Genomic DNA, 11,631 nt, shown 5'->3' with positions numbered 1-11,631 from the left:
GGGGGGGGGGGGGGGCTGGTGGGGTGAGTGTAATCGCGACAGCAGAGCTGAAGTGGCCCGTTCGGTCGCGACAGCACCGGGGGACTCTTCCCAGGGGGTTCCCTGCCTGATTTGGGGGATTCGGTTTGGCTTTCTTGGCAGGCGGTGCCCGTGGCCGGAGGGTGCGGGGGTGTGCGGGGCCGGGAGCTCCTCTCCCCTCGCCGCGCTCACCTCGGGGCGGCTCCGGTGGCCCAGCCTCGCCGCCGCTTTTGTCTGCGGCCGTCCCGCTCCTGGGGCAAGGCCCGGGGCTTTCTGTCGCGACTGAGGGAGGCCGAGGAGCCCTGTTCTCCCTCCCAGGGCTCTCCAGGAGACCCGCATCCGCAGCCCGGCGGTTCGCTGGCCCTTTGGCTGCCGGTGCGAGCCCCTTCGGACCCCTCCGGGAGCCAGACCCCCGACCGGGCCTTCCCCACCGCCTCTCCCGGGCGGCGGAGGGGGGAGACAAAGAGGGAGGGAGTCGAAAGGCCCCAAACTGGATCTTTATGGAACATTTTCCGCCAAGATCAAGGGAAAGTGAATCCGCGCAGCGGGGGATGCCCCGCACGCCGCTGCCATCGGGGGCCTCGGAGCCGCGCCCGGCCTGAGCGCCCCGCGCAGCCACCGCGCTGCCCCGCGGATGCCCTTCATGCCGCAGCCGCCCCCAGGCGAAGCCCGGAGCCCCCCGCTGCGCCTCCTGCCCCCCGGCCGGCCGTGTGAGTTCCCGGGGTGCGGAGGGAAGGACGGGAGGGAGCTGGGGGGAGGGTGTGTGTCCGCGGGTGCGGGGGCTCCCTACAGCCCGCTGAGCCCCCCGGCCTGTGCCGAGGCGGCCGCCGTCGCCTGCCCCGCTGCTTCCCCGGCCGTCCGTCCCCGGGAGCACCGGGGTCCCTGTCCGCGGGCAGCAGCCGGGCCCTCGGGGGCGGCCACCGCCGCCTCCCACCTGCTCTGCCCCGGTTCGGCCGGTTCCGCGGTACGCGGTGAGCACCGGCAACCTCCGCGCTTCTCCCGGGCTGGGGATGCCCCCGTCCCGTCTCCCGCCCGGGGAATCCGTGGAGCTCTCCCCCGGAGCCGGGGGGCTCAGCCCCGCTCTCCTCCGCCGCCGCCCCGGGCAGAGCACCGGGACCGGGAGAGAGGAGCGCTCCGTCGAGGCCCGCGGCTGCCTTTCAGCGTTTCGCCGGTTTCGGTCTCCGGGGCCGGGACCCCGCAGCCTCCTCCTCTCCGGGGCTGTCCGTCCGTCCGTCCGTCCGTCCGTCGAGCGGGGCGGGCGGCCGCGTCCCTCCGCGCTGTAAAAGTCGGGGTTGATGCGCGGCAGCCCCGGCGGAGCTGTCAGCTCTTATCTTTATTGGCTTTTCCCAGTCTCCGTCCAAGTTTAAGAGGGGCCCTTTTATCTCGGAGCCCGCCACTCCGCCGCTTTACGCCGCCCGGCTCCGCCGCAGCGTTTCGCCGCGGCCCCCGACCCCGCCGTCGCGGAACCCCCGCAGCCCCGACGGGACCGGGCAGAGCACCGGGCCGCCCTCCCCGACGGGTACCGGCCCCGTAGGGTGGCAAAAAGCCGGTGCGGAGGGGTGGAGAGGAGAAAGGGTCAAGGTTGGGGTTGGGGTGTAGGGGGCTGCGGCCACATCTGAGATGAGCTGTTTGGGCCTCAAGCGGGAGGGCAGCCACGCGTGGGCGGCTCCCCCGGGGGGGCGGCGGGCCCGGCTTGGCTCTCCCGGGCACGGCGGCTTTCCCCCGGGGGCCGGGGGTGTCACGTCCCAGTCTCGCCGAGCGCCGCCGTCTGAAAAAGGACCGCGGGCCGAGCCGGGAAGGCCTTGACCCCGCAGGTGGCCGTGGCCGGGGCTGGGGAAGGAGGGAAAGAAGGGGGGGGTTTGGATGTTTGGACGTGGCCCCCCCGGTGCTGCGAGCTAACGGTGCGTCTCTCTCCCCCCCCCTCAAGGAAATGCTCCAGGAGAAAAGCCTGTCTGAAACCGAGGAAGGGTTTCCAACAGCCCCCGCGCCCGGCCATGCGGACTCCTCCGCCGGTTCCCCCGTCCTCGGCGTAGCCGGGGGGAGCAGCACACCGCTCAGCAGCCCGCAGCTCCCCGACCCCGAGCAGGTACGGCCCCGCGTCCCGCCCGACGGCTCGGGCCCTCTCCTTCCCCTCCGGCCCGGCCCGGAGCGCGGGTGGCGGTGCGGGAGCCGGGCTTTCCGCGACCGCGCATCTCCCTCGGCCACGACTTGAGGGCGGGGGGGGGGGATTGCGAGGAAATAACATTTTTCTTTACTTTTCTCTGTTTATTTATTTTTAATTTATTTTTTCCCGCCCGGTGTGGAGGGTCGGGAAGGGCCAGCCCCAGCTCCGCGGCCGTCGGGGCCCGTAGGGCCGCGGAGCCGCGACCGCGTTTCTCGAGCGGGATCCGGGGCGGCGGTGGGTTTCCTTATTTGTGGGTTTTATTTTGTTTTGGTTAATTTTGTTTATTTTATTTTGTTTTTTTTTTTTTTTTTTTTTTTCCCGTTAAATAAACCGCCGGACGGCCCGCGGCCTCTCCGCTCATCGCGGTTTCTCTGCCTTCGCCCCCCGGCGCCCGGCTGGCGCCTCCGCGTTGTCCCCGGCATCCCGCGGAAAGGAACGGGCCCGCGCAGAAACCGCGGCCCTGGATGCGCGAGTTACTCAGCGGATCCGGGTGTCCCCGCGGATGCTCCTGGGCGCCGATTTTTGGGAGGCCCAAGAGGGCGAGAGCGGAGCCCGTCTGGTCCGCAAAAAAAAAAAAAAAAAAAAAGAAAAAAGAAAAAAATCTCTTTGGCCTCAGTGTCGCGCCTGGATGTGAAAGTCTGCAATTAAAACCGGCCTCAGTTTGTTTCTCTTATTTTTGGCAAAGGGCAGTGGGATTTTTGGGACTCCATCCTCCTCCCGCACAGGCAGGACCGGGGTGGCTTTGCACCGAGCCCCACGGCCCTTCCCGAGCCCCTTCCCAGCCCCTCTCCCAGGTTTTCCTCAGTTGTTTCTTGCTTTTCTCATTATCTTTCTTTTTCCAGACAATAGAAAATATCAAAGTCTATCTCCATGAGAAGGAGCTATGGAAGAAATTTCATGAAGCTGGCACGGAAATGATAATAACCAAAGCAGGCAGGTTAGTGAAAATTCCCTGCAAATATCTGTTGCTTCTGATCCGTATGAAATGTCCCTGTTTGCCGAGACTGGGTTTTGCAAAGTTACTACAATCAGTGGCATTTTTTTAAAAAAATTATTGTGATTGCAGATTTCAGTAAGATTTTTTTTTTTTGGTGTAAACTGTGAATGTGTTAAAGTGTGACAAGGAGATTGTGGGTGCAAGGAAGAGTTGTGGAGTCGTTTGTTATGTTTAGTCCCAATTCTCTTCGGTAATTCTTCATTTTATTTACTTATTTTTTTAAGATATTAGTATGATTGTGGCTCTATTTTTTTTTTTCCCCGAAAGCAACCCCCCCCCACTCCCCTTTTTAACACAGTGCTGGGATATTTTGCACCAAAATTTTGGCAATACGAAGGTTTAGGCTCTGCTTTGCGTCTCAAAACTGAAAGAGAGACAGGTACCACTTTTATCCTGTTAGGTGTAGAAGAAAAAAGCCTGCCTTTCCTTGGAAATAAACAATGTTTTTTACCAAATGGGAGCCAGGCCCGGGTGGGAGGGAGCCCAGCAGTTTGCAGGGACTTTGCTTCCCTGGGGAACCCATCCCTGCGCCTCCCTTCCCACCCGGGCTGCTCAGGTGAGAGATGGCAGAATTAATGGCAGATAATTAACCATCAGAATTAAACCTCAGACCGTCACCAGCCCGGGGGTCAGCCGGTTCCTACCAAAACTAGCCAGCTCCCAACTGTGGGCACCAAAATATCTGCCCTGGGCTTCTGCGGCGGTGGGCTGGCATCGCTGCTGCTGGAAAAGAAAAAATACCAGGTATTAAAAATACCAGTATTAAAATCCGTTTAATTTTAACAGAGCTGTGCGATTCTGCCATGTCCTGCGATTGCTGATTTTACAGCGTGTGGAGGAGAACACTCAAATAATGGAGAGCAAGCAGGAAAAACCCAATAAATCCCATAATATCTATACAACCTTTTTTTATTTTTTTTATTTTTTTCCCTGAGGTTCCTGATCCTTCGTATAGGAGAGCTGGAGGATTTGGGTGTGTGTGTGTGTCTTTTCTCCCCTGTTTGCTGAGAGCCAAACCCTAACCCCTGGCTTCGGATTTGGGGAGCGATGAGCAGTTTCCCTCTCTCCTTTCCCCCCTCCCTGCAGCAGTTGCCAGCTTTTTTTTCTAATAACCGAGATATTCCCATTATTCTCCCTGGAGAGGGGGTGTATGTCCCGAGGAGTTTCAATTAATTTTGCTATTTGGGCTGTTGATGAAGTGACCGAGCAGGTAACTCCGTCCTTATCACGCTGCCTTTCGGTGTGTAAAAGGGGTTTCTTCTTGGTTTCTTCTTCTTGGGGTTTCTTCTGCAGCTTCTGCTGATGTGAGGAGCAGGATTCGTTTTTGATGGGTCTGCTACCTAAGTCAGCTCCGACTAGGGGATCAAGACCTCAAATATTTCACCCTTAATTTATAGTATCTGAGTGTGTGTCTGTGCGGGACGTGGAATATCTTTACCTAAATTCTAGACCCTAAGCATCCCAAATGTGCCTGTTATCTCTTTGTAAGTCTTAAGGTGGATTGTTTAAACAAATCCATATGGATAGGGCTCAGACCCGCATTCTTTGTGCGGTGGAGCTGGCGGGACACACGTAGTCACCTCTCAGGAGCGCGGGGGTAGGACCGAAGGGATGGGGGGGGGGTTGACCCCAAGATGTACAAAACTTTGATTTTGAAGTTACCGACCCATAGCCTCCGTTTGTGAAAATGAGCGCAGCGCCAGCGAGCTAACAGCTTATTAATTTTTTTAAAAATATGTAAATAGTTTTTAATTAGAAAAGAGAAAAAAAAAAAAAAGAAATGGCTGAAATGCTGGTGAAACACAACAGCCGCGTCGTTTCTTTTCTCTGCGTCCAGCTGCAAATGGTGTCAAAATAAAGGGCGACATTTTTATCAGTGTTAGCAGTGACTCCAAAGGCTCCCCAGCCCCGCAGCCCGTTCCGCGGGAGCGCAGCCCACCGCGGAGGGGTCGGGGGGGGGATGGATGGATGCTGCCAGTACCCGGACCCGGTTCCCTCCCTCCCCATCCCGGGCCGGGATCTCCGGTCGCACCGACAGCAAAAAAATGCACGAAATAATTAGCGTGAGGGCGTCAGGGATAATCGAGCGGCTTAAATTCCGCGCTCGCTCAAGTCCCTGGGTTGGCAGGCAGAGCCACTCGTGTCCGTGGTGAGACCAGGGCAACCCCCAAAACAAGGCTGTGCCCTGATCCTTTATGCAAATGACGAAATGAAAATTATTACTTCGTGCAGATTTTATTTTGCCCGAGCTATTTAAATAAGGAGTACCAATAATAAACCTCCTCTTGACCCAATTAAAAAAAAAAAAAAAGAGATGGTTAATGGAGATTTGTATGCACTTGCATTTAGAGCGGGAGGGGGGGAAAAAGGGAAAACGGCTAATTGCAAGGCACTAATTAGGACTCTAATCCCCCTCCCAGCAGGCACAGAGATGTCCCTGAATGCAGTTGGTTGAAATCACTTAAATGTCGGTCTGTCTGACCTCAAGGGGCACAAACGAAAAGAAACCGAAAGCTGATTTTTAAATTTCAAACAACACAAAAAAAAGTGACTTTAATGACAAGTTCACTCAATGGAGAGGAAATGTAAAGCTCAGCGGAAGCGTTAATTCCATGGCAATGGTGTAAAATAGCCTTTTTGTATAAACAAGGCAAATATTGATAACTTAATGGGGGGGGAGAGGGGGAGTCATTTGTTTCATTCTTTGTAGAGCTCCACAGAACGAGCCAACTATAAATTATCGAGAATTTAGGGCTGAGAATTACTTTGGGGGATTATTACTCCCTCTTAGGACTGATCTGTAGGAGACATTAGGAGAACACAGCAAGCTCAGCATTGAAATAGAAATCATGTTGTTGCCAAGAAAGCTTGATTTATAAAGTGGAAACATCTTTAAAATGCGCTCGCTATCTTTTTAATGTTCGACTGCTTCATTGTGGGAGGGAAAAAAAAAAAAAACCCGAGATTATTTTATATTAAAAGGATCGTCAAAAGATAAAAAGTTTATGTTAGCAAAGTTCCCTGAACTTTGCATAAAACCGCTCGCCTCCTTCAGACACCAAATCCTGCCCAGCGCAGCGCCCGGAGGATGGGACGCTGGGCTCTATAAATCAGAGCCTTTTCTTATTCCTCCGATTTGAGGTTTCTTCTAATTAGGAATTTCTACTCCAGAGGATTTTTTTTTTTTTCCCCTTGCTGGGTTTTAAAGCCCCGAGTTATAACGCGGTGCAAAAATTGCCCGTTCTTTGCCGTTGGTCCCCAAACCGGCGGGGAACGGGAGGAAAAAGCCGGTGGCGTTTGGCAGAGCTGGTTTTTTTTTAATTTTTGGGAAGGCCCTGCCACCGTTGTTGTTGGGGTGGCCGCCAGCCCGGCTCGGTGTTCCCGGTAACCGAGCCCCGGCGCGGTGGCTGCGGCCGGTCCCCGGGCGTGAGCCCAGCCCCCCCGTGGAGCTGTGCACGGCTGGGTTTGGAAATAAGATTATCATTGTTCACAAAACTTCCCATTTATTAAAAAAAAAATATAAAAAAAATCAAAACAAGAAAAGAATTTATTAAAAAAAAAAAAATAAAAAAAAATCAAAGCAAGAAAAGAAAAAAAAAAAGAAACAAGAAGCGTTTTTCGGGCGATGAGGTCCTATTAAGTCAAATTAATAAAATCAATCTCGGCGGCAATAAAAGAGACAGGGTGTATTAGGGGGTGGAGATGCAGATGTGCATCTGAATCCCTGCCGGGCTCCGCACACCTTTCCTGCCGGAGCCTGGGCATTCCCTGGAGCTGGAATTGTGCGAGGGGTGGGGGAAGCACAAAGCAAACGAGGGACTTCAGTGCAATCCTGCTTTCCAGTTTCCTCTTCTGTGCCATTATTCAACCGAACTATTGTATTATTATTTTTTTTTTTAACCTTGTGGCAAATCCTGCTTTGTTTCTCGCAATTCTTTGTGAAAACTCATCTTCCAGACTTTATTTCTGCAGGAAGTTAATCTTTGCATTCATAATTTTCCTGGCTCAGGATTTCTTTCTTTCTGTTAGTTTTTCTTTAGCTCCAGTTGTTCCCTAATATTTTCCAAGGTGCCAGTCTTTGCAGAATTGCAGTTTCTCTCCAGATATTGGCGGGGACAAACAATTTGATGCAGCTTATGGCTAATCAGTGAAAAAAAAGACTAGGTCACAGGATGTCTGGTCTCATTTTTGTGAACAGGTACTGGAGAGAAAATACTCTGTAATTCCTCTGTGGTAGCACAACCATCCCAGTGAGGGGAACAGGAGGCTGGGGATACTGAAATCGAGTTTTGGCTGGAGTGCAGGATGTGCACAGGTACAAAGATAGCTTCAGTCTTTATGGTAGCAGGTTTTAAGAGGCATATGTAGGAAAATATTGCACAGGAAAAAAAAAATCAATAAAGCAGCTTGCATGTGTGGAAAAGACGCAAACCCCCTTTAGATGTTCAAGTTTCATTTTAAAAGTGGCTTATTTCAGTTTAAAAAAATCTGTTCCTAATCAACTTTAGTAAACCAAAATACAACTAGTTTTTAGGACATCAAGGTCTGAAGAAGTATAAATGCTTTGGCTAAGCTGGTGCAGCTTTCCTCTGTGAATAATCCTTTAAAAGTTAAATTTTCCATGGCTCTGTAGGGCATATGGATGCCCAGTTCTCATTACAATTAAAGGGAAATATTTGTCCAGAATCTTTTGAGGCAGTTACAAGAATCTCTGCTGAAGGTTTTTTGATCCAAAAGCAAACCTTAATATCCGAGATCAGTGATGGAATGCGAGCCATCAATTTAAAACTTGGAAATAAAGTAGATATTTAAGGAATGTTTGATCTGCTTAGTCCTAAATTCGGGGTGCGGGAATTACCCTCTTAGGGCAAACGCCTGCTTTTAGAGAAAGGAGCAGGAGCAAACTCCAATGGCTCTTGGCCGTGCTGCTGAAGATGTCAACAGCTTTGGCACTGCAGACAGAGCTCCTGCACGCCGGGCAGGGCAGGGATGGGATTTTAGTTTTTAATACTCTTCTCTCTTCAAACAAAAATCCTTGCTTTGAATTTGTTGAAGACATGGGATGGATGCTCACGGTTAAGGGTGTTCCCAAAGCTTTCCCTGCTCGTCCTTAGGCTGGAGCTGCAGCAGCGCTGGCCAGGGTTGCAAGGAAGGGTTTGGTCAAGCCCAAACCAGTTGGGGAAGGTCCCCACCATCGCTCTGCCTTTGCATCGAAGGCTCCCAGGCCCTGGGGCTGTGGATCATCTCCTGCTCTGCACAGATGAGCTGGCACACGGCCTGCCACCCATGGCAAGGCTGCTGGTGGCTCCTCCGAAAGCCCCCGTGGAGCCCACGCAACTGGAAGGGCTGCACCGTGAAGGGAGGAGACCTGCCCTGAAAAGCTGCAACGCCAGGTTGTTGGCCATGCTCTTGCACAACCTCTCTCCAAAGCACCTTTGTGTTGTGCCACCAGAGGCTGCCAGCACCGACCTCTCCCATCCTCCAGCATGTTGGGACCTTTTCTGCTCAACTTCGGCTACGGCAAAACGAAAGCACCGGAGAAGCATCCCACGGCGAGAAGCCTGACCGTGTTTCAAGTTGCCGTGGGGCAACGAGAGGAAATGTTTCTAGACCATGAAAGCAACCATCCAGCTAACCAAGTTCTCAAGTATGTGAGAAACAATGTTATATTTAAAAATTAGATGCGCTAGCCAGAAGAAAAAAATACAACCTCGCCATTCCAAAATATAAAAATCCCTTAACTGTCTGACCTTCTCATCACTAGGTCATGGTCCTGCCACCAGATAAATCTCTCCTATCTGTCCATAGACTGAGAGTTCAATGTTGCTTGTGTTAGTGACAGTGAATTTGGGGCTGAAAAATGAACTACTGATGAGAACTCCTGTTGAACCTGTATTGTTTGTTATTCTGAGGCAAGGATCTGGCATGGGCTAATCCAGCACTTCAAAGTTAACTGCTCTTACTTTGTATACAGAGCGTCATAGCGGAGTGGCGTGGGTGATAAGAGAAATAAGGGACTGAGGGTTAGGATACACTGGGAAAATGGGACCCTGTTGAAAAACTCTTTGATCTCTTTAAAGTATTTTCTGAAAGCAAGAATCTATCAAAAAGGAAATGCCATTTAAAAGGCTAAAAGAAACAGCTGACATCCCCAAATTTGTTTTAATCTGCCCCGGAGAATATTATTTTTAAAGATGCGTTAAGTCAGTGGAAGAAATACTTGTCAAAAGAAGGGAAATTAGAAAAAAAAGCAGAAAGGTCATCAGAATGGAAACGTGGTTCTTGAAGCCTCTGCACACCATTCCTTCTCCTCCTAACAATGACGATGAGGAGAAGCATCCTTAGGCAGCCACGGCCAATTCTCAAGAAGAATTTGGACCCACATCAGTCATTATGTGGGCTGAAGGCATGTCATCTGCCTTGGTGCTTTGAAACCATCGCTGGAGGCATCTTGGCATGCCCAGCAGCTCCTGAGGAGGTGGTCTTTCAGCCATGATATGGCTTGTTAGCCAAAATGTTGAGTCATTTCTTGGTTTTCTGATCCTTTCACAAGCTGATATGCCATAAACATCACCATACAGGAACTTCTGAAAATCCAGTCGTTGCTTTACTTGACCACTTGATCACTGTCTTTGGATCGCTTTATCTTATGGAAGCTCCTTTTGAAAATAGAACTTCAGCTGCTGAGCTGTGGGACATTTTTACCCCCTGAAAGGACAGGAGGAGTATCTGAGGCACCATCCACACCACAGGGAGATGCAATGAGCACCAGTCTGCACATTCCCGTGGGCTTCAGAGAGCACTGACAGTCTTTGGTGAGGACATGACTTGGGTTGCTCCAACAGGAATTGGGTGTCTTGTTTCCATGCAGTTTCCTCTATGGAAATACCAGTTGAGTTCCCCATGGCTTCCCTGTTTGCCACGTGCTGGGCAGAGAAACCCCTTCCCATCAGTAGGAGCATCAGAAATGTTTGCATCTAAGCAAGGAGGGTTAGCTCAATCCTTGTGAGCAGGAGGGTGGTGAAGCCTGAAGGGTTTGTGGAGGCCACCTCCTCACTCAGCAGTACCACGGCATGAGCCCATGTCCCTGAGACACACAGGTCCCGGTGTGTAGCGTGGTGTAGGGCAGTCAGATGAATGTTTTGAGTTTTTTTATCAGCTCTAAGGCTCTTGGCTTTTCTGGCTGCATTGGATTGCTGTCTCCTGCCCAAAAAATCAGACTTTATTGGACCTGAGAACCTTGCAGCCGCCCAGCTCTCCAGGACCAACCAGGCCTGATCGCTTGGGGATTAAAACACAAGATGCCCATGAAGTGGCCAAGCCTGGAGAGCCTGAAAGGCTGGGAACTGCTGCCCCAAACAAAAGCAAAGCTTTCCTCTTATCGCTCTCTTCCAAATCCAACCAACCAATTACACATTAATTAAACTTTGTTTGAACATAATAGAAACTTTGGCTCCATGTCAGTAACTGCTCCACGGTTAAGGGGATTGGATAGGAATAGAATAAATAAATAAACAAGAGATGCTTATTCTAACAGTTCATTTTAAAACAATTTGTGAATATCATGTAGAGATAAAATGTGCCTAGCATAAACTTAGCTAAGCAATGACTAGTTTATTATCAGAACAAATAATTCACTCGCACATCATCTTTGAAGCTTGGGAGGGCTACGGAATTGTGCTGCTTGTTTATTTTCCTGGCTTTTACTGGTTTTGCTACATTTCATCTGCAGAGGGCTGTGGGGAAGGGCTTAGCCGGGGCTGTGGCAGTGCGGTGACAATTCCCAGCGACGCCGTCCCCGCTCCCACCGTCCCCACAGCCCCCCTGCCCTCCCCAGGGCATCATCCTGCACCTCAGCCCCCAACAGATGGGTGCCAGACTGGGGTGTTTTAATGCCCTATGAGATGCCCTGCTCGTGTAAGAGTGAGGCACCGTAGCCTTCCTCCTGTGATCGCTTTCTTTGAGGGCAGTTTTCTTGTGTAAACATAAAAACTGATTTAATTTTGCCCATCTGGAGGGCAGTGGGAGCTGCTGCCATCGCACAGCAGCACTGTGCCTCTGCCAGTGCAGGGAGGGAGGTTGAAAGGAGCCTGGTGTCCCTAAACCCAGCAGGGAGCTTTGAGGGGTGGAGGAGACCACCAGGATGGTGCTGAGGAGTCGGGATGGTCCTTTCTTCACTGGGTTGAGCTGGAGGGAAGGAGAATTGGGGTTTGAATGGGTCCAAAGTTGAGGTCTACTGGCTGTTTTGCAGAACAGGCTGATGCTTGGCTGCTGGTGTCCCCCGTGCACCACCAGCTCCTGGGCTCCCCGGTCCCTGGGCGGGCAGGGGAGCTGTGGGGCTGCCCCGTGGCAGCTGGGAGCAGCCCTCACACCCACTGTGTGCTGGCGGGTTAGACACACACCTTGTGTGCCTTTCAAAAAAAAAAAAAAGGCCTTTTTTTTTCCTCTTTAG

General features: G+C 51.9%; 1 protein-coding gene across 1 annotated transcript in view; it reads left to right on the top strand.

Annotated features, from left to right (window-relative positions):
* Nucleotides 1-11,631, top strand: part of TBX4 (T-box 4) — a 52,543-nt gene that overhangs the window by 5,184 nt on the left and 35,728 nt on the right. The window contains exons 2-3 of the mRNA XM_014952384.1: nucleotides 1,946-2,104; nucleotides 3,025-3,119. Of these exons, the coding sequence (XP_014807870.1) occupies nucleotides 1,949-2,104; nucleotides 3,025-3,119 (251 nt within the window). The 5' untranslated portion in view covers nucleotides 1,946-1,948. The remainder of the gene's footprint in view (nucleotides 1-1,945; nucleotides 2,105-3,024; nucleotides 3,120-11,631) is intronic.

Source organism: Calidris pugnax, unplaced genomic scaffold (genome assembly GCF_001431845.1).
Source record: "Calidris pugnax isolate Ruff unplaced genomic scaffold, ASM143184v1 scaffold45, whole genome shotgun sequence".
Taxonomy (NCBI): domain Eukaryota; kingdom Metazoa; phylum Chordata; class Aves; order Charadriiformes; family Scolopacidae; genus Calidris; species Calidris pugnax.
This window is presented reverse-complemented; position numbering and strand designations above follow the sequence as displayed.